General features: G+C 43.7%; 2 protein-coding genes across 5 annotated transcripts in view; both read right to left on the bottom strand.

The window, feature by feature from the left end:
* Positions 1–202: 202 nt before the first annotated feature.
* Positions 203–5781, bottom strand: PEX19 (peroxisomal biogenesis factor 19). Of its 3 annotated transcripts, XM_060297589.1 has the most exons (9): positions 5656–5781; positions 4151–4260; positions 3680–3709; positions 3544–3577; positions 3021–3106; positions 2646–2807; positions 1739–1915; positions 1528–1572; positions 203–1359 (listed from the first exon to the last, which is right to left on the bottom strand). In XM_060297589.1, exons 1-9 carry the CDS (start codon positions 5723–5725, stop codon positions 1276–1278), a joined length of 798 nt encoding a protein of 265 aa, XP_060153572.1. In that variant the 5' UTR covers positions 5726–5781; the 3' UTR covers positions 203–1275. The 3 variants fall into 3 exon arrangements, with proteins under 3 accessions (XP_060153572.1, XP_060153579.1, XP_030697909.1); XM_060297596.1 differs by having other exon boundaries at positions 203–1394; positions 3544–3709; XM_030842049.2 differs by having other exon boundaries at positions 3544–3709.
* A 3104-nt stretch (positions 5782–8885) lies between these two features.
* The window catches only part of COPA (COPI coat complex subunit alpha), a 50553-nt gene continuing 37214 nt past the window's right edge, over positions 8886–22224 (bottom strand). For both annotated transcript variants that reach the window (XM_030842203.3, XM_030842204.3), the window contains exons 18-33: positions 17452–17614; positions 17203–17349; positions 16244–16433; positions 16026–16121; positions 14784–14872; positions 14467–14590; positions 13508–13597; positions 13218–13327; positions 12737–12814; positions 12505–12573; positions 11807–11943; positions 11359–11545; positions 11150–11260; positions 10670–10831; positions 9814–10008; positions 8886–9550 (exon numbers count right to left, since the gene is read on the bottom strand). In XM_030842203.3, the coding sequence (XP_030698063.2) occupies positions 9491–9550; positions 9814–10008; positions 10670–10831; positions 11150–11260; positions 11359–11545; positions 11807–11943; positions 12505–12573; positions 12737–12814; positions 13218–13327; positions 13508–13597; positions 14467–14590; positions 14784–14872; positions 16026–16121; positions 16244–16433; positions 17203–17349; positions 17452–17614 (2008 nt within the window). In that variant the 3' untranslated portion in view covers positions 8886–9490. The remainder of the gene's footprint in view (positions 9551–9813; positions 10009–10669; positions 10832–11149; positions 11261–11358; positions 11546–11806; positions 11944–12504; positions 12574–12736; positions 12815–13217; positions 13328–13507; positions 13598–14466; positions 14591–14783; positions 14873–16025; positions 16122–16243; positions 16434–17202; positions 17350–17451; positions 17615–22224) is intronic.

The following is a 22224-nucleotide window of genomic DNA, read 5'->3' as shown; positions in this document are numbered from 1 at the left end:
TCGAAGGGCTTCCCAAATTGAAATATTCAGAGAAAATGAGGAAAGATGGCCATTCAGTCTCCTTTGCCAACTGAGGTGCAGACTGAGCTGGGGAAGGGAAGTGGTGGTAGAACCCAGTAATGCAATGTTATGCTAACATTCCTCACATGGCAGCTTAGAGAAGCTGAGGAAGATTAGGAAAAGACTTGGATGAAAAACAGGCTCAATCCCTCACTCAGAATATTTATTAGTCAGGAAAAAGGACCCAGGCTGCATCCCACCCCCCCTTTCCCAAGCTACCTCCCTGAATCAATGAACAGGATTCAAAGGAATCAGATGTCTCAAATAAGCCAAAATGTATCTGGGGAAGAACAGTAATTCATTTCCTAGACCTGACACTATAATTATATACATTTGCCAGGGAGATAGGGGGGCCAGTGAGGGTGGTGGATGGACTAGATGAGGGGAAACAGGATGGGCCCTTCTTTGTCACAGTTTGGGCTCAGAGAAGGGTTGGAATAAAGAGGTATTTAAAATAGAGAGATGAGAGGAGAGGCAGCGGGTAAAGGAAGGTCAAGGGCTGAGTTCACCCAGATCACATAGCATTATAGAAAGAACAGGGCAGCTACTTGAGTTCTCAGGCTGGAACAGGCAATTGAGGACTCTGTACCTGGAGAGAGGAGAATCCCAGGGCTTCTCTTTCAACCTACTGTGAAAGAGTAGCATTTTTATGCAAAAGCCCCCCCACTTAGTTTCCCTTCAGAGAATTCAGGACAGTCTGAAGGCAAGAGGGTGTGGTGACAGACCTAAACCCCCAGCCTAGGCTAAGTTTCTCCCCATTCATTCCCACAGGTGCTGCCCAAGAGAACTATAGAAATCTAGAGTCCTAGGACTCTGTCCCTGCTCCCCAGGTCCAAGACAGGGAGTAGACACAAGGCACGAAGACCCTGGGTACAAAAGTAACTCAGTGTGGCCCTGTATAACATTATTTTGGGAGAGGAAAGAAGGTGCATGCCCCAAAAGGGACACCTTCCTTCACCTGGTAGGTAGCTGGGCCTTTGCTAGCAGCAGAAACCACAATGGAAAGGGTTCACAGAAATGATCTGCAGAACAGGCCTTATTCCTAGAAAGACAGAGAAAAAGCCTCCGCTGGTATGGCACAATCTTGGGTGGGATGACAGATGGCAGTGGGCAGACCACTCCTGTAGACGACACTCCTGCCTCAGCTCCCAGTGGTTCTGCTGACTCCAGACGTTCCCCCACGGCTGGGAATCAGGGAAGAAAGCATGTTGTGTTTCACATGATCAGACACTGTTCGCCATTGGCACCTGGTGGGCCCGAGAGATTGAGGGCATCCAGGTCAAAGTTGAGGCCAGGAGGCTGGAGAAGAGATGAAGGGACTCAGATAACTCCTCCTATTTCAGAAAGTTAGAGCTTTTGAAGGTCCATCCCCAGCAGCCACAATTATCACCTTAGGTGAAATCATTAAAGGTTACAAAATACTGGAAACCGGGGCTAAGATTAAAGTATATGAGAAGGTATACTCACCATCTCCCCAGCAAGCTCTTTTGGAGGATGGCCCAAATCCTGTAGCTGGAAAATAAGGAAAGAGGAACAAGAGATAAGACCATGCTATGTGGCCTCTCCTGTGTTCCCTCCTCCACCTTGGCTGGGCAGGGAGGCATCCTTCCAGGACACCTCCTCCACTGAACACGGAAGCAGATAGCAGCAGCGGGCAGACGGCAAGAGGAGGCCTTACCTGCTGCATGAGATCCAGCACCACCTCAAAACGAGCCTTTTGAGTGGCCTCACTATCTGTGGGGGTTTCTGCCTCAAACTGCTCACATATTTTGCCCATGACACTGTGTTGTTCCTGATATTTTTCAAACTGCTCTGGAGGTAGAGATTCTCGGTGAGTCTGCAACCATTCTGGATACTAAGCAAAGAGAGAATGGGTGGGGAGGAAGTAAGTGAACAATGAATAAGTAAGGGCAATAAAATATGAGGAAGAGTAAAACATGAAGGGGACAGGAACATAGGAGAAGGAAAAGCTAAATCAGCGAGTTCAGCATGAGAAGTAGCACTCACTTCAATCAGATCACCTGGCTGTGCTAGCATTTACGGTCACCAGAGGACAGTAAACATTTCTGTGAAGAGCCAGATAGTAAATATTTGAGGCTTTAAGGGCCACATATGATCTCTGTCACATATCCCTTCTTTTTTGTTTGTTTTAACAACCTTTAAAAATCTCTTCAGTGACACTATAAGCTCTGTGATGGCAGAGACCATCATTTAAACTACTCTTAAAAATTGTTAACAGCATAAAGCCAGTAAATCCTCAGTGAAACCTTATTGGAGAAATTAATGAAGTTGGAAATGCAAGAAAGGTTTATCAGACAACAACAGAGACTTAGACCAATTTACAGAAAACTAGAGCTGAAGGATTTCCCCTTCTACCTTGAACATCCTCAGTATGGTAGCTTTATTCTCTTGGAGATGCAACTCCTCCCTAACTCTCCCCCTCCAAATAAATAAAGGAGAAAAAAATAGATGAACCTGTACACTTGAGTTACTCTATCTCTGCAGGCTCTAAATAGACAAAGCAGCTCACAGGAGCTGATACAATGGGGAACAAAGAGGAAAAGCATAAATAGAAGTTCACAAACCTTTTCTGTGATCTCCTTCAGTGACGGGTACAGCACATCCTTGGACAGGAGGTTCTGCATGATACTCTGCATGATGGGGAGGATGGTCCCTTCCCCATCTCCTTCGTCCATGCCCAGCCCTTCCATGGCCTTGGTCAGCTCCTCTTCTGACATGCCAGAGTTCTAGAAAGGACAGAAGGGAGGTGAGCAAGTATACTACCTTCTTGGGATGCTCACCAACCTTTCAGGTGGGAAAGAACTATTTAAACTTGCCTGTAGCAAAGTAGTCAGGCAGGGACAGACTTGAGATGATACCCAAGAGTCTGCCTTTTGAGACTCTGCTGGTGAAGTGTCTAGGAGTGGGCCCCCTGTGGTTCCCTATCTCTTCCCCCTCACCTGAAGGTCAGTGGCATTCTTGGCTAGTCCACTTAATGTCTCCTTTAGGCAAGAAGTGAATTCTTGTTGGGAAGTCGCATCACTGCCTAGGAGAGATGAAAAGAGCCAAAGTCATTTAGGATTTTAACTGTTTGCTTGCCTAGACTGACCTGGTTACCAGCTTGGATATGGAGCATTTATTAGGGAATCACTAGCACTCCACATCTTTGAATACTCTATGGTTATCTTCATAGTTATTTTCATAAAACTACATGAACTGTGTGTCAGTTTGTTCTCCACAATGACACCCACATTAACACTGTGACCTTTAAAATGGTCACTTTTTAATAATCTTTTCTGTTACTTTCCAACTTATCTCATGCTTTTCATTAAACAGGGTCTCATGCCTCCTCCCATCTCCTCCCCCATCCCATGGCAGTGGTATCATAATTGCTGTCAACTTTACAAAGTTTGGTGTCCTCAAGCAACAATGACCTAGGAGGTTTGCTCAGACATGTTCAGTTGTCTGGGGTCCCCTCCTCACCTACTCTCCCAGCAGCCTCTGAGAGCTTTTGGAACTGCTCTACCAGGTGCGGCTCTTCCTCAGCCAACTCCTTCATTGCTTTCTCGAACTCTGCAGTGGCTTGGGAAGCCAGCTCGCTGTCAAACAGTTCCTGGAAAAACTTCTCTTGGGAGGCGAAGAGGGCATCCTGCAGGGGAGAACGTGGCCTAAGTGCATCTCTTACTTGGCACTCCACTGCACATGGCCTCTGACAAAAGTCACAGGCAGTGGCTCTGGGAAATGCAGTGCTTCCCTCCTACCCACCTTCACTGGACATTCTGACTACCTCTCTTACTAAGAGCAGCAAAAAGGTATCTGGCCACTGAGGGAACGGTATGGAGTGTCACTCCCAATCCAACCATTTAAATCTGCTCTTTTCTTAAAGAACTTCCTTGAGATCCCCCTACTCAATCTGAAGTCCCTGTTTCACAAGGACTGAGGCCTGCAAGAGCACTCAGCAATGTGAGGCCAAGGCACCTCCCCCACCTCCCCCACCTCCCCTCTGGCCTACAGGGGCCTGCCCAACCTCTGCTCAGAGCTGCATGCCCACTGCCCGCCCCCCCATCCCTTAAGTGGGTGGAACGTATACTTTGGCAGTGTCTCCCGGCGATCTCTTCTGGGACCCCGAAGCATCAGGGGCTGTGGCGGTAGGAGGGGGTGCTGGAGAGGGTTTGGCCTTATCAAAATCATCAAGAGCACCTTCAGAAACAAGAAACACGGCGTGTATTCGGGGATGGATGAGGATGCAAGGCTGGGGAGTTTCTGGGCAAAGCATTTAAGAGGACAATCTTTCAAACTGTCAACTTTCCTAAATTTTCTCCTTTTTTTGAGTCTCCCTTTCCTGACCCACCCCTCAATAAGCCTCCCACTTCCCACCCCATTACCTAATTTATTGTCATCAAAGGGGAAGAAATCTCTTAAGGTGGAACAAGCATCTCTCTCAGAGCTGGGAGGAGAGAGTTAAAACTTCTGCAGAGACATCTCCATCTATACAGTTCCTTCCTAGAAATCCCATACAGATATCCAAGGGGAGCAGAGAACACAAATGTCCTTAACCCCCTGAACTCATTCTGGAGCCCTAAAGGGAATCATCTTTGGCAAGAAAGCTGAAGCCACAAGATGTTTCACCTAGCTCCCCATGGGTCCTGGTACTAGTATGAACTGAGGGACTCCATATTACACTCCATGGGAGGGCACTGAACTCCCTTATCTTCCAGTTTCACTCTCCCTCCCCAAAGCTCTTAGAGCTCCCTCTGGCCTCCTCTCTGCAGACTCACAGTCACTTAGCACTTCTCACAATTTCTGTTCATCTTTCCGCCTGCCCACTCTGTCTGTGACTGAGCAAGAAACAAAAAAATATTCACCTCTTCCCTGAAAAGCCTCTGTCCTCACCACCATTCTGCTTGCCAGACTATAAGTGTAAGGGGAGGGCAGCGGCCCCACTCTGGGCAAGAAACAGGGCTAAGGAGGAAAAGTACAGCCACCCTCTTTTAAGAGGGTGAATTGTCTTCCCCAGAGACCGTCTCACCCTGTTTTTCAAAATAATGGGAAGGGCGTGTGTTTGAGCTCTGACATGATGAAAGAACTGGAAAGGGGCCTGGTGAGAGAAAGGTGAAAGGACTGGGAGAAGGAAAGGCGTGTCTTCTGTGTTAAGGAGAACAGGACAGTGCACAGAAGGACGCACTTCGGGCTCGCTAAGAGTTAATGGGAGCGATCCGTGGATGTCCGGTTCGCGGCCCACCGAGGACCGAAGGCTGCTGCCGGCGGGGAGAAAGTCAGACTTTAAGAACTTACTAATCTAAAAAGTAAGGGGAGTTTGGAGTGGGATCGTGAAACATCGTCCTCTGGGTTAGTTTCCCCTCCAGCAAGGAAATCAACAGTCTGGGCCGCTCAGGGACCCAAAGCGAGCTCCTCAGCTCCCGCCGCGAAGGAGAGGGTGACCCAGAGATTATCTCGGGGGTCGCAGACTCTCCGCCGCCGACCAACCTTTGGAGAACCTCTCCTGCTCCGCCCCAAATACCTCAGGTTCACCTAACCCCCTGAAGGGATCCTTACACCCGCCCCCTTCGGGCCTTTCCCATTACGGGTTCTTACTTTCCAGAAGCTCTTCCAATTCCCGGTCGGCTTCAGCCCCAACACCACCATCCTCCTCGGCCGCGGCCATCTTGCCACCTCCGCCGTGCCGTAGGAGGCAGGACTCTGCGCCCCACCCCCCGCGCCCTCCCCCTCTGCCTCGTGCAGCCAATGGCATTGTTGGCCCGTGCCGGGCCGCCATTTTTAAAGGGACAGGAAGCTTCGATTCTTTTTTTTTTGTTTCTTCCACTCTTTCTCTAGGGACGTAGAACCAACAGAGGGGAATTTACTGTTACCTTCTGCCAGGTTTCTTACTGGCTTGGCCTCCTTTCTTTCAACTGCCCGCATTACCTGGCTTATTATTTCTTCCTGAACTGTGGGTAGGCCAAATTGGGACAAACTGCCTACGAACAACCAGAAGCTGTGCATGTGTAATCAATAACGATAGTTAACGGCATACCCAACATGCTAGTTTCCTCTCACTTCCCTCAGTATTTTACTCAAACGTCATCTTCTCTGAAATGCCTTATTTGGCCTAAGTACAATTGCAACCCCTCCCACACACACATATACACTTCCTATCCACTTTTCCTCTTTATTTTTCTCAACACTTACCACTATCTGACATACTATATATTTTATTTATTTATCGTTATCTCCTCTCAAGCCCCTTGGAATTTAAGCACCATGATAGCAAGGATTTTCATCTGTCGTGTTCACTGCTGCATCCCCAGCTCCTAGGCTAGGGACTAAAACTTGGGCACTCATTGGCTGCTCTTTGCTTTCCCAGGCCCTGATGAGGCATGTTTCTCTGCAGAATCTAGTGGATATCTCTGATTTCCCTGCACCTCATTAAAACTGTCACAGTGCCAATAACTTAGAACTCAATGTTGGTTAATTAAATCAGTCAGAAAAAGCGACTCTTGGACCTTGGACTAAGCAAGGAGGCAACTGGAATGTAGTGGTAATAGACCTGCCTTCCCTGACCTATCTCCTTTTCTCTTCGCAGAACTCAGTCGAGTGTAGTTGGAGGACACTCAGATAGACAACTCCAGACATCCCTTCCCTCCTCTGGAATTGTGCTATTCAGATCTGTGAGAATGCATCAACTGCCTGACAAACCTATCTCAGCCCTTGGAAGGCATCTGCTGTTGTTTAATATCCTATGCTGGGCACAGTGGAGGGCAGAGAGAGAAATCAGGACCAGCCCTTGCTGTAAGGTAGTTGACTGGGGATTAGGCTGGAGGTAGGATTAGACATACACACAGTAAGTATGGCACAAGGTTAAGTGTCTTATAAGAAGTAAGGATAAAGTACCATAAAGTTTAAAAGGGAGAAATCACACTAAATGAAAAAAGTTATGTCATGACTTTCATCCTTAGCTTCCAAAACACACACTTGAGTACTTGTGTCAAGCACCAGTTTAGGTACTTACTCTTTCCTTGACATACAGGGCACAGACTTTTAAAATACCTGTGCAAAACCTACTGTGTTCTTCCAGGCACAAGTACTGTGATTTGGGAGAAAACACTCTGGAGTCAGAAGACCTAAATTCCAGTCCCAACTCTTAAATTGCTTTGTTCAAAACCCTTCACCACTCTAGGACTCATATTACAAATATGTAACATTACATTTGGGACTCTAAGGTCCTTCCCTGATTAATCTCTTTCTCCCAAACATCTGTAACATCTATTCCAGGTTAACTTTCTCATTCAACTCCAAACTGCTTACATGTGTAATCTCTAATATGACTATATCAAGCACACATTACAGGTATTTATATTGGCTTTACATTAATATGGTAATATCAGTATGTTAATAAGGAAAACATCAGATGGTAAATAAAAGAATTAAGATGGAGTTGAAAATAAGCACGATTCTTCCTTTGCACTATTTCTTAAACTTGCTTTACTATTGATAAGCCTAACACCTCATCTCAGTATTTACTCACCTCCCACCTTTCACGTATAGTGAACACTGTTGCAAAACAGTATTTTACAACATTTTCTTTATATCACTCTCTCAAGTAAGGACCTAATGGCTGTCCACTGTTTATTAACCAACTTCAAATTCTTTCCTGGTATTTAATTATTTCACATGTATCCATTTTGTTTCCCCAATTACATAAGCTTCATGAGGACTGTCCACTTTTTTCATATCCCTCAGTTCAGAATGTTTATGTTGGTATGCAAAATTAATTTTATAATTTATTTTAAATTTACAGAAAATTTTTGCCATTTTGCCAAATTTTTCATCAACTTGCCTATGGTTACAGAAAGAATGTTTATAACTTGAGAAAGTGTTATGAAAATAGCGTGCAAATTTTTGAGAGGGCAGGCTTAATTTGGGGATTCTGTTTAAGAAAGTATCTTTTAAAGCTAAAAAGATACAAAGCCCTGCCCTCTTTGACAGCAGGAATTACACTTATAGTTTATCCTCAGATTCACTTTCCACATCCGTCCAATGTATGTTCAAGTTGCTCATTGCAGCACTGTATATAATATCCAAAGAATGGAAATAACTCACATATCCATGAATAACAAGGCAACTTAAAATCATTAGTATGCTTCCATTTAGGTATAACAGGGGGATAGGGAAGAACATATTCATAACTGCTTGTTTATACATCAAAAAATCTCTGCCAGGATATAAGGAAGTTAACAATGGCAGTTACCTGTTTTGGGGAAGGCGATAGGAACTAGGTGGCTGACGAAAAAGGTGGGAGGAAGATGTTACAGAATAGCTTTTTACATTTACTGATTTCTGAACTATATGAATGTATTGTTTATTGAAAACATGAATTTAAAATGAAAAAAAGTATATATTTTAATCAAAGGCACAGTACATCACTCTATGGAATTAATCTTAGTACATGACAAGCAAAATTCTGTATTGCCATTGTAATTGCTGTACTATATACAATGTATTACTAATTAATCACATATATATCACATAAAACATCTAGAACAGTACCAAGTACATGGCAGGTGCTCAATGTATACACTCTATAATTAGCAATAGATGGAAGGTTGCAGTCAATAATGGAATAGGGGAACTACTTGCTTTCTACCATTCTCACAGCAATTCACTACATCCTATGAAAAATATGTACTTTAAAAAACATATAGGTATTTATTACCTTTGTAATTAAAAATAATTATTGAAGGAAAGGTATCTGCTTTGATGGGGCAGCTACATGGAGTAAGTAGGAATATGACAGTATCCAGGAAACAAATGGCAAGCCACAAAACTCTTGTAGAAATTTATTTATTTAGTGTGAGAAACAAAATACAAGAACAATCTTTGTAAAGAACAAGTCAACAAAAAGTGATGTCCATTTCTGGAAAATCAAATAGTTTCTTCTCAGATTTTAAGTTTCTGGCCACACAGAGGATATCTGCCTCGGAGTTTAAATGCCCAAGGAAAACGGGGATGGCTGACAGCTTGTTATGACTGAGTAAAAGATGCTATCTTATTTATTACATCTCATTCCTTTCTAACAAAAAGTACACAAAGGTGGTGGGGAGGGAAGGAATAAATATAGCAGGAATTTATTTCACAAATGTTCATCACAAATGTTCTTTGAAAGATCTAAGCTGGGAAGGCAAGGCCAATCGTGACCACAACTGTAGTTACCTTGAGATGAGAGGTCCTCAGAGGCAAAAAAAAAAAAAAGGTCAGGTTTAGACATTTTGATTAGCCATAGAAGAAGAGAAAAGGACATTAGGTTTTAGGGTAGAGAGAGCTAAACATCAATAATATGAAGGGTAGTTGAGGAAGAAGGAGTTAGAAGGATATAAAGACTAACTGTCTGCGGGAAAACACGGTGCTTAACCCTACACACATGAAGCAGGCCTTAGCGAAACTGCAGAGGGCTGATCCTTAAACCAATCACATCTTTGCCAATCTCTGTCACCTATGGAAGAAGAAATAGAAGAAAGTTAGGGATTTGTGAAGGTGAGAAGCCTAGAAAGCCTACTCCCTCCACACCTCAATGAGCACAGTAGAGTGGTTTGTTATTGTTACTGACTGGAAGGAGCAGTGGGAAGTTCTACCCTCCTCCAGTGTCACTGCCTCAAGGTGTGAGGGGGAAATACAGGAGACAAAAAGGACCAACATGCTAGTTGGTCCTTCCCTCAAGACAGAATTCTAGATGTATTTCTCAAGGACAGTACTTACTGTAGTGACCCTGCAGATCTGACCCTTGAACTCAGGCGAATAGCAGGCCCCACTGAGTGGACATTTCTCCACTGGCTTTCCACGGTAGATGGGCCGATAAGATGCAGCACAGATGTCAAAAGGGTTGTGCATGTCATAATTGAGCTGGTAGGCATCTGTGGGGTTCTTCTCACAGGCAGACAGGATTTTGCGGGTCTAAAAGAGTGAAGGAATATTTTATTTACAAGGACTGAAAGCTGCACACCACAACTCAAATGATCTCATCACCATAGTTTAGTAGTTTCTTTGATGTAGATGCAATTGTACTGAATGAATACAGAACACGTCCTCTGTATAGGTCATATGTGAAGGGGTAACAGTTGCCATTCCTGTTGTATCAGGCTTTCTCCTTCTCTATCCCAAAGTGGCTCCATGGATCTAGACCCATACTCCTCCACTAAGTCTGAGAATTCTCAGGGTTAGCCCTGAAAGGGTTAAAACTGGCTTTCACTGCACAAATAGAAAACTTTTGGAAAACACAAGTCATGGGACATGTATATGGAGGCTAGTGGTGGTGGTGAGGGGAAATCTAGAACTTAAGGACGGGACTGGGTTGATTTTCAGGTACAGAGGACCTGTTCCATATTGCAGGTCACACTCTCACAGTGGTGCCATGTCTGAGTAAGATATTAGTTCAGTTTCCAGGAACAAAAGGAGGTCCCCATGCCAGTAAGTAGAGGATGGTATTTTGTTGGCTCTTTTTGTTGAATGCTGTTATACAGCACTTTGTTTCAGAGACAAGGACCTTGGTCTTCGACTCCCTCCACGTAAGAGCAGATCTAGTTCCCCTACGCTCACTAAAGGAGTTCCCATATACCTGTTGAGCCACCTCTGGCTTGGGCCCGAGTTCCAACAGGCGCCGAGCAAAGGTGGCAGCAGTCTTAAAGTTCTTGAGCTTGAAGAAGAGGTTGAGGGCTGTACGCAGCACCAGGATCATGTGCACTGGCTGCAGGTTTGAGTGGGTGAAATAGGCTGCCATCTGGTGGACAGAAGGAGGAACACATGCCATGCTGATGCTAAAGCTGGGATAGGTCATTTATAAGGGGTCACATATGCATTAGAAACACAGCAAAACAACCAAATAAAAACAGGACTGGCTATAAAGCAGAGAAATCTTCTGCCTCCTAGTTATGGAGGGCTGATGAGATGAGGAAGACAGGTGGAGAAATATATCCTTTCCTCACAGAAATGGGCCCAAATTTCTCTTACTCCCCATATTGAGACCTAAAGAATTCAGACCTAATAGTGGGTAAAAGGGAAGACGCCTCTGTACTGCTTAGAGGCCCAGAGGTCTTACCTCACAGATGCGCTTCTGCTGTTCTAGAGACTCTTTGGGCAGCTTCTTCCTTTCTATCTCCATGGACAAACCCACAATGTACTCACGGCAAATGGTGATGAGCTGCTGAGCCTGGAGAGGGGGCAAAAGAAGGTCATGGTACAGAGGCAAGAAGGTGGGGGTGCCCAGCACTATGACAAGTATGACTATGACACTATGACTGCTCTTACCTCTGCAGTCTCCTGTTTATTGTCCACAACAAGAAGTGGCACACTGAGTAAAATGGAACGGAATTTTTCCACAGCCTCCTCAAACTTGCCCACTGTGGTGAGCTGGTAGCACAGTTGCAACCGTTGGATGAGGTCATTAAGCTTCAGACCCACAGCTGGTACACCATTCTTCAGCCCTGCATCCTTCCTGAAAGGGAAAGAAGACAGGATGATCAGGGGCCCACTAGGACTTAACCTCTTCTTCCGGCAACATGATCACAACACCCTACTGAGAAAGAAACTAGGGAAATGGATGCAGCAGGTGTAAACCAAACCTGACAGAGTGCCAAGCCAAAGATCTTTTCCTACTAGGAAACCTCAGCTCTGGGACAATTCTGTCTCTGAGGTTACCATCTGAAATATCTACCCTAAGTTGGAACAGAGAGAAGCCAGCAGCAAGGGACCTTACCAATTGCGATTAGGGTAGCCATACATGGAGGGCAGGCAGGGCAGAGCCTGATAGGTGGTACGGCCTCGGGCATAGGTCTGCAGGAACAGTTGCTTGTAGGGGCCAAACTGGGTTACCCCTACTTGGTCATGAAGGAGCTGGAATACAAGAGGAAAGAAACATAAGATTTGAGCTCTGCTACTTAAAAACTAGTTGACAGTGGGCAAGGTACTTAACTTCTCTGTACTTGTTTCCTCATCAGTAAATTATATTTAATTATAGGATCTACCTCATTTAATAATACCCATAAAGCATTTATGATAATGCCTGGCACACAGTCAACACTGAATGTTAGTGGCTGTTGCAGTTGTGGTTGTTTTTGTTATTGCTACGATAGCAGATGGCTTAGTGTTCAAAAACTACACCTGTTCATTAAGGGGTGCTCACTTCACTGATGTGAGCCAGAAAGCACGCTATAAATGGGTGGAAGATGGCTGGAAGAATCCACCTTACGAGATTACTAAGCCAGACTGAAAGCACGTAAGAGGAAGGCCTTATGAGGCAAGTTTCCTTAGGCAAGACCAAAGACTTCCACGTTAAATATACACCTCTGCCCTTGTGGGTATAATAATTTCCATTTGGTTAAGATGAATCAATCATCCCCCTGGGACCGTAGGCAAGGCACACTCAACAAAAGCCAAGGTAGCTTTAAGACTTACCCGCATGGCTGTTTCAAAAGAGCCTGCCAGGATGTGATCAACTGGAAGCTGAGAGTTATTGCACCAGATCTAACAAGAAACAGAAAACCCAAGATAAGTGAAATTTTGGTCTTTCTCTTCCCAACAGTCCTACTCTATATCTGTAATAGAAGAGTGTCGATATTCTTTACACATTAATCAAGTATAGCCAGCTCAGAAACACTTATCCCTACAGGACTGTTTCCCTGCTTACCTGAGTTGGGCTGGTTCCCTTAGTGGGGGGCACAAAGAACCCATCCTCAGCCCCACCAGCTACACCAGGGGGTATATCCTAGGGGAAAAATAAAGAGTGAGTCATTTTTTAAGCCATTCAAGCAATTTGCCTTGATAAATCTAAACACAACTCTACCTTATTCCCAGCCTCTGTTGGGGAAGAGGGGTGGTGGTTGTGGAAGATGACTCTCAAAATAGGAGAAGCTTTCCCAGTAACAAAACGATACACCAAAAGCGCCAATCAGGCAAAAAAGCTTGCTGCCTTTTCATAAGATGACACTGGCACTACCCTAGTTAATCTTATTATTCTTTCTTTCAAATGGGAGTTAAGCATCAGACTAGGAGGATCCAGACCCCCTTCCGTTCAGGGACCTCAGGACAGGTGTTGGGGGGGTGATAAGGCCACCGGCCTCCACAGGGAGAAATGGAGAGAACCTTACAAGGGTGAAAATTCCACATACCAGCTCAGGAGGAAGCTCCAGATCTTCTTCCACGTCCCAGCCACCTCCTTCTTCCTGTCCCTTGCCAAGAGCATCATCCCCCAAACCTTCTGTAGCCTCCACAAACCCATCTGTAAGGAAAATCCAGGCTCAACATAGATTCTCAAAGTGACACAATTTTAGCCAAAGGAAAGAAAAACACTGGGATCCTTGTTGGTCCTATGGTCCAGCACCCTGCAGAACTGCCCCACAAGCCAGTCCCACTCCAGGGAGCCCATCTGCCCAGAACACTCCTAGAAGAACATGCATACCTTCGTCCAGCTGCAGCTCCGCATCCTCTCCCCAGCCCTCAGTACCAACGGTGTCAATGTCAATGTCAGCAGCCAGTGCTCCTCCCTTCCCTACAGAGGGAAGGAACAGAAAGGAGGAGCTGGTTACAGCCAGCTAAGTCTAAGATATGGCCTCCTCTGCAGGCAAACTGTTGCATCCTTACAGAAGCAGGTGCCAATGTTGTGTCCACTTACTGTTTTTGTTTATTTTTGTGATATCTATATTATGCTAACCTGGTTAGCATAGGTTTCACAGAGAGAGGGAATAGAAGAGAGATGAAAACAACTGGCCTTCCTGCTACCAAAAACTGCCTCAAACAATTTCTTACTAACCAGCCTTTGGTGCCAACTCTTGGCATTTCTTGCTGAGATCTTTGCTAAGTTACCACCACTACAGTGTGTACAGGGCATGAGGACAAAGGCTAGATGAGAGGATATGGAAGAAAGAGCAGGACTGGGCACGAAATGCCCAAGGGTCTAGTTAGGCTCTCAGCTGGGAGAAACAAACTAGTAGACATAGCCGAGAAAACAGGAGTGTAAGGGTGGGAGTGGTAGTGGGTATACCCACGTGACAGAATTGAGGTAGCTGAGTTATACCTTAAGATTGTATGTCATGAATGATAAAACACAGAACGGAGAGTATGACTATATATATGGTAAAATCTAAGAAAATACACCAAAATGTTAACAGTGGTTGTTAGAGCCATGGACTAAGAAACATCTCTCTTTTTCCCTCCTATCTTCCAAATTTTAATGATGCCATAATGCTTTTATTTAGTTTTTAAAAGACTTTAACTTTAATTGGCATCTCAGTGTTGCATGAGGCATCACACAGAAAAAAGGAGAGAGGAAAAGGATAGAATAGTTAATGGTACTCTCTAGGACAGCTTTTCAGAAAACAAGCACACAACAAAAATGCTATGGAAGAAGTGGGCACTTACCCTTGCTGGCAATGGAGCCTTCAAAGAACCCTTTAGATACAGTCAATAAGGGCCAATTGGTATCCAATGGCATGATAGGTGCAGGTGGCTGAAGCAGCTTGGCATTAGGGTCAATGTCTGGGATCTGAAAGATAGAAGGTTAAAAGCAAACAGCTCTCAGGAACCATCTAGGTAAAGTTATGGAGCCTCCTTTGATCTCATTTGTTTCTCTGCCTCTCCTGGTAACCAGGTGGGGAGTAACATTTGTAGGTTTAAATAGTCCCAAGATCTCAGAGTTAATCCTGTAATCAGAGATACTTATGTAAATAAAGACTCACTGCCTCCTTCTCTGGGTCAAATGTCTCCTTCAGGCTCTCAGCTTCTTCATCTAAACCATGGGTAGCAGCTGTGAGATAGGCCAGTGACTCTGTTAAGAAAACAGACTTTGTGGTATAGGTACATTTCCAAGTGAATACTGGTGTCCTGATGTCTGCCTCCTGGTCAAGTCCCTGCATAAGTCCTTCCCTTCAGTGTGGGCTGGATCTATTGACTCGCTTCTAATGAACAGTATGTGGGAGAAATGATGGGATGTCACTTCTGAGATTAGGATACAAAGACTATGGCTTCCATCTTGGGTGCCCTCATTTGCTCTAAGGGAAACCAACTGCCATACTGTGAACTGCCCTATGGAAAAGACTACAGAGCAGAAAACTGAGGTCTCCCAGCCAATAGCCAGTGAGGACCTGAGGACTGCCCACAGCCACAGAGCGAATGTGGGAGTGGATCCTCCCCTACTTGAGCCTTGAAATGTCTGCAGCCTTGGCCAACACCTTGACTGCAGCCTCATGAGAGACACTGAGCCAGAGGCACCCAGCTAAGTCATGCTGCAAACTGAGATAATCAACATTTGTTGTTTTAAACTACTAAGTTTTGGGTAATTTGTTATATAGCAATAAATAACTAAAACAGTTGCTTATCCTTAAGATCTATCATCAGTGTTAACAAGAACCTTGGACTCATCCCAGTCTGCTCTCTCTCACATCCCCCCAACCAGTCCCCTTCGACAAATCACGTTGGTTCTACCTTTAAAATATATGCCGAATCTGACCACTGCTCACCCATTCACAGCTAGCACCTTGGTCCACACCACATCTTTCTCCTGTCTTATTCCCTAAGGTATCTCAAGTGCTAGTATAATGCTTGGTATACAGTGGGTTCTCAAAAAATACCCCTTAAATATAAAATGAATAAATAAATGGGCGAAACCTCCAGATTTGAAGTAAAACAATAAAACTCTAATGGCATTCAGCCAACCACATTTACTACGGTATCTGCTCCAGGACCTTTTAAAACCCATTTCCCCCAAGATATTAACTATTTTCCTAAGAGTGCCTAGCCAAACTATATTTTCTGGCTGTCCCTCCATTTGGCTTTGAAGAAAGTCTCTGAGCATGGTAGGAGCATGCAGTCTTGAAAAAATGTGCAATGAAGGGAAATCCCTCACTACTACATATGAATAACTCACCATAAAGAGAAAATACTTCCTAAGGCCCCAAAGGAAGTGAGTCCTGGATACTTACTTTGCCCACAGTTCTTCAGGATCCGTACCCGCTCTGACACGTCTCCCAGGTAGAGGGCATTCTGATAATGGCCACTCATGTCCTTTCGGATCTCAGCTGCACCAAGTCAATAAGAGACACCAAGTTAGGTCTTCTCTCTCAAGTTCTCTCTTGCCTCTATTTGCCTTCTTCCTTCCCCCAAGGACCCCTTTTCCCATCCTTAGTTTCTGGGGTCTCACCAATTTTCATCATCTTGCGAAGTTTCTCTAGATTGCCAGTGATAAGGTACAAGAAGGAAAGTTTGTCAAAGTTTTTGGTGCGCTGATAACACATTTCCACAATCTGGTGGTTCCCCTGTAGTAAGGCCACTTCTCCCAGCTTTTCCCAGCAATTCTTGTCATCCAGTGCTTTGGCTGCTTCCAGAGCAATCTAAAGAATCCCCAGAGTTAGAATTAACAGGTTGGAGGTTATTGTGACTCAAAACCAGGGACTACAGTCAAAACGTCTGTCTCTAAGTAAATCTCCCAAGGAACTCTTTACACTTTCAATCCTCCTAGCTTTGTTTTCAATCTAATAGTACTGAAAATTCAATCAACAAATAAGATCCCTTAGGATCCATGGATAGAAGAATCACATCACATTATCCTCCTCCTCAGAAATTTACTTTTACAACAAAATCATCTTCTAGCAGTTGCTGATTCCATAAGGCCAATTCTTGCTTAGCTATCATATTTCCCATTTGCCAGGTTTGAAGATCCACAGGGGCTCCTCAGAAGAAATAAGAAGGAAGTTCAGAAGTAAGAAAGTCAATTTTCCTTAGGCTTCTCCCCATTTAAAAATAATGCCTATAGACTCTAGGCCTCAACATTTAATAAGTACTCCTTCATCTAAGCCGCCAGTTAGCAAGTCAAATGTCAAGGAAATAATGAAATTTTCCAAATTCTATGCTATCTTGGTTCTGTTCTAAAAGTTACTGAATTCAGACTAACTCAGAGCGACAACAACAATAGAAATGCTGGGGCAGAAGCAAAGATGGCCAAACAGCAACAGCAAGATAGCTCAATCTAACAACTAAAAAAATTCTAAATTCCATTATATTGGCTGAAGAAGCAAGCCCAGAATAATGTCTTCCCAATGCCACCCTAACCCTCTCACCTCCTCTACAACAATATGGGGCTTATAACCATACTTCTCTCACCTCAATGTTTCCACACTCCAGTGCAAGACTAAAGCGAGTTTTCTCATCTTTGACGAAGTGCAGTGCCACTTCAGGATATCCCTTCTTCTGGAGATACGCAATGATAGACTGGCCTACAAGTTTGGCGTTCCTTACCATGTGTAGTACCTAGACATTTGGGGAGGGTTAGGGCAGGAAATAGAGATCACTTATAGGAAAAAAGGAGTGCTGCCCTTCTCAATACTCCTAATATGCTTCCTCATTTCATACCTCATCATATTTTCTGTTGATCAGGGCCAGCTTGAACTTGAACTCAGTTGGATCAATGGTGAGCACCCGAGGACGACACTCTCTGTCTAGGCAATATACATTGTTGCCCTTCACCCGTGTGACATAGATAGGTAAATCCAGAGTTCGGATGATCCCATAGTCCCTAAGAATAAGAGTTAGAGAGCACAGCTTTAAGTCAGTGTAAGAGTAAATCCAGCCTGTAGGGCTTCCCTGGTGGCGCAGTGGTTGAGAGTTCGCCTGCCAATGCAGGGGATACGGGTTCGTGCCCCGGTCTGGGAAGATCCCACATGCTGCGGAGCAGCTGGGCCTGTGAGCCATGGCCGCTGGGCCTGTGCATCCGGAGGGAGAGGCCACAACAGTGAGAGGCCCGCATAGTGCAAAAAAAAAAAAAAAAGAGTAAATCCAGCCTGTAAAGAAATAAAACAAGCCTAGGACCCAGCCTTTTATCTTCTCATTACCCTTTTGTCAAGTGCCATTTAAACAATAGTATAGATAGGAAGTGATTCAAAAAAGAGCAGAACCAAATTAATTTATTTTATTCTGTTGTATGAAGTGGGAAAAGATGGGGCAGATGGTATGATTTCTCTTTATAAGCTAGTACTCTAGGATCTAACAGACACAGGTATCAGAACCAGACCTAAAAGTTAAATCTTAAGTTCTGATATATAATCACTAGGCCACTATGAACAGTTAAATCCTTCCTTATAAGTTATAAGTGAAAGTGGAAGAGAGGTAGATGTGAAGACTTCTGATGTACAAAGAAATGATGCAAAGCACATAATATATATATATTTTTTTGCGGTACACGGGCCTCTCACTGCTGTGTTCCCTCCCACTGCAGAGCACAGGCTCCAGATGCGCAGGCCCAGTGGCCATGGCTCACGGGCCCAGCCACTCCGCGGCACATGGGATCCCCCCGGACCGGGGCACGAACCCGCGGACTCCCATCCACTGTGCCACCAGGGAAGCCCAGCACATAATATTTTAAACTGAATAAAAATTAAAAGTTTACAGATTAAAACTTGTGGCTATAGCTAACACAATACTTGATGGACAATTTATAGTGTTAAGTGCATATACTATATTAGAAGAAAGACTGAAAATTAATGAGGTCTACATGCTTAATATTAGGAGAAAGACTAAAAATTAGTAAGCATCCAACTCAAAAACTGTATGGTTCTTTTTTTTTTTTTTTGTGGTACGTGGGCCTCTCACTGTTGTGGCCTCTCCTGTTGTGGAGCACAGGCTCTGGACGCGCAGGCTCGGCGGCCATGGCTCACGGGCCCAGCCGCTCTGCGGCACATGGGATCTTCCCAGACCAGTGCACAAACCCGTGTCCCCTGCATTGGCAGGCAGACTCTCAACCACTGCGCCACCAGGGAAGCCCTTATGGTTCTTTCTAAAGTTAAAACAAAGAGTGTACTTAGAAGCAAAAAATAAAGTCAATAGTACAAATTAAGAAATAGAAAACAAAAGTACAATAGAGAAGTTCAATAAAGGCAAAAGCTGGGTAAAACTGATAAACCTCTCATGAAGCTAATTAAGAAAAAAAGGATGGGAACTTCCCTGGTGGTAGAGTGGTTAAGAATCCGCCTGCCAATGCAGGGGACACGGGTTTGAGCCCTGGTCCAGGAAGATCCCACATGCTGCGGAGCAACTAAGCCCGTGTACCACGACTACTGAGCCTGCGCTCTAGAGCCCGCGAGCCACAACTACTGAGCCCACACACTGCGACTACTGAAGCCCGTGTGCCTAGAGCCCGTGTTCTGCAACAAGAGAAGCTACTGCAATGAGAAGCCCATGCACTGCAACAAAGAGTAGTCCCCACTTGCTGCAACTAGAGAAAGCCTGCGTGCAGCAACGAAGACCCAACACAGCGAAAAATAAATAAACAAAATAAATAAGTTTCTTTAAAAAAAAAAGAAAAAGAGGATGAAATGGCAATAATAGGGATGCAAAAAGGGATATCACTATAGATCTTGCAGAATGAGGATATGCATAAATGTTTTTAAATGATCAAATTCCCAGAAGAGTAAAATTTACCAAAATTGACTAAAAAGAAACAGAAAACTCCTACAGTCCTGTAATTATTACATAAAATTAATTGAATCATATTTTCAAATCCTCCTATAAGTACCAGGCCTGAATGACTACACTGGCAAATTCTACCTACCATTCAAGGAAGAATTAATTCCAATCTTATACAAACTCAATGAGAGAACAGATGAATAAAGTATATTATTTTGCTTATTTTATGAAATTAGCACTACCTCAATACCAAAGCCTGACAAGGACAGAAAGGAAAAGGGAAATCACAGGGCAATCTCACACACATATACACATACAAAGATGCAAAATCCTAAACAAAATATTAGCAGACTGAAACAAGCAATATTTGAAGAGGGTAAAACATCATGACCAAGTCAGATTTGTATAAGGAATACAATGTTGGTCTAACATTTAAAAAAAAATCAATTTAATTCACTACATTAATCAACAAAAGGAGAAAAACTGCATGACTACCTCAATATATGCAGAAAAGGGGTTTAAAAAAATTCAATATTCATTTGAGATATAGCGAAGAAATTCCTCAGTAGATAAAAAGTATCTATAAAAAAATCTACAGCAAGCTTACATAATGCCAATACACTGAAAAGTGACACTGTAAATTGGGAACAAGACAAGAAAGTTTGCTATCACCGTGTTTATTCAGCACTGTGCTGGAGATCTTGGTCAGTGCTGTAAGACAAGAAAAATACATAAAAGAATAAGCGCTAAAAAAAAAAGAATAAGTGCTGGAAAGAAGAAACAAAAGTGTCATTACCTACAGATGCTATGAGTATTTGAAAAGAAAATATAAATAAATTAATAGAATTAATAAGAGTCTAGCAAGGTCTCTGAGATAAAATTAATTTAAAACTTAGTTATGGGGCTTCCCTGGTGGCGCAGTGGTTGAGAGTCCGCCTGCCAATGCAGGAGACACGGGTTCATGCCCCGGTTCGGGAGGATCCCACATGCGGCGGAGCGGCTAGGCCCGTGGGCCATGGCCGCTGAGCCTGCGTGTCCAGAGCCTGTGCTCCGCAACGGGAGAGGCCACAGCAGTGAGAGGCCTGTGTACCGCAAAAAACAAAACAAAACAAAACAAAAAACCCCCAAAACAACTTAGTTGTATTTCTAAATATCAGGAAAAATTATAAAATTGAATTTTTAAATGGATACTATACATTTATAAATAGCATTAAAAACTATCAAGTGCCTAAGAATAAATCTAACCAAAGAAAATGCAAAATCTCTATGGATAAAATTATAAAGCTTTATTTAAAGATGTTTCAGAAGCCCTAAATAAATGAAGAACTACTATATCATGTTCACAAATTAGGAAACTTAATATTGTAAAGATAACAATTACACCCAAAATCCCCAAATCACATACAGATTCACAATCCCAACTGAAATCACAATAGGGTTTTTTGCTTTCTGTTTTTTTGGGGTTTTTTTGCCATGCCGTGAGGCTTGCAAGATCTTAGCTCCCGGGGCTTCGCTCGTGGCGCAGTGGTTAAGAATCCCCCTGCCAATGAAGGGGACACAGGTTCAAGCCCTGGTCTGGGAAGATCCCACGTGCCATGGAGCAACTAAGCCCGTGCGCCACAACTACTGAGCCTGTGTGCCACAACTAGTGAAGCCCATGCGCCTAGAGCCCATGTTCCTCAACAAGAGAAGCCACTGCAATGAGAAGCCCATGCACTGCAACGAAGAGTAGTGCCCCCCTCACTGCAATTAGAGAAAGCCTGCATGCAGCAACGAAGACCCAACGCAGCCAAAAATAAATTAATTAATTAAAAACAAAAGAGAGAGAGAAAAATCAACTTTTTAAAAAAAAAAAAAATGATCTTAGTTCCTCGACCAGGGCCCAGGAACTCTCGTTTGTCTTTTTTTGTTTTTGGCATGGAATTTCACAAGCTAATCTAAAATTTATACTTTTTCAAGACAAAAAATTACTTGAAAATATGCCTTTTCAAGGCAAAACTAATTTGAAAATAGCCTAATAACATAAAAAAAAGTAAAACAAAGTGGGTAAGATTTGTGGAACTGCTTTACCAGTTGTAAAGACTTACAAGACTATAATACTTAAGACAGTGTAGAATTCAATCAGAGACAGACCACAAAAAACAGATTCTTGGGACTTCACTGGTGGCACAGTAGTTAAGAATCCGCCTGCCAATGCAGGGGACACGGGTTCAATCCCTGGTCCAGGAAGATCCCACATGCTGCAGAGCAACTAAGCCCATGTGCCACAACTACTGAGCCTGCACTCTAGAGCCCACGTGCCACAACAACTGAAGCCCGCGTGCCTAGAGCCTGTGCTCCGCAACAAGAGAAGCCACTGCAATGAGAAGCCCGCGCACTGCAACGAAGAGTAGCCCCCGCTCGCCGCAACTAGAGAAAGCCCACGTGCAGCAACAAAGACCCAATGCAGCCAAAAATAAAAAAACAAAAACAAAAAACAGATCCTTACATTTTTTTAAACGTGATTCATATATCACAAAGATGGCTCTGCAGAACTATGGGGAAAGGCTGGTTTTTTCGATACATGATGTTGGTACAAAACTGAGTGTCCTTATGGAAAAAGTAAAGCTGAGCTCACGACACCTCACACCATACAAAAAAATCAACTTCAGGTAGATTATAGACCTAGATATAAAAGGTAAAACTATAAAGTTTTCATAAGAAAATATAAAAGAATGCCTTTAT

This window comes from Globicephala melas, chromosome 1 (genome assembly GCF_963455315.2).
Source record: "Globicephala melas chromosome 1, mGloMel1.2, whole genome shotgun sequence".
Taxonomy (NCBI): domain Eukaryota; kingdom Metazoa; phylum Chordata; class Mammalia; order Artiodactyla; family Delphinidae; genus Globicephala; species Globicephala melas.
The sequence above is the reverse complement of the archived record's forward strand: the minus strand, read 5'-3'. Positions and strand labels throughout refer to the sequence as shown.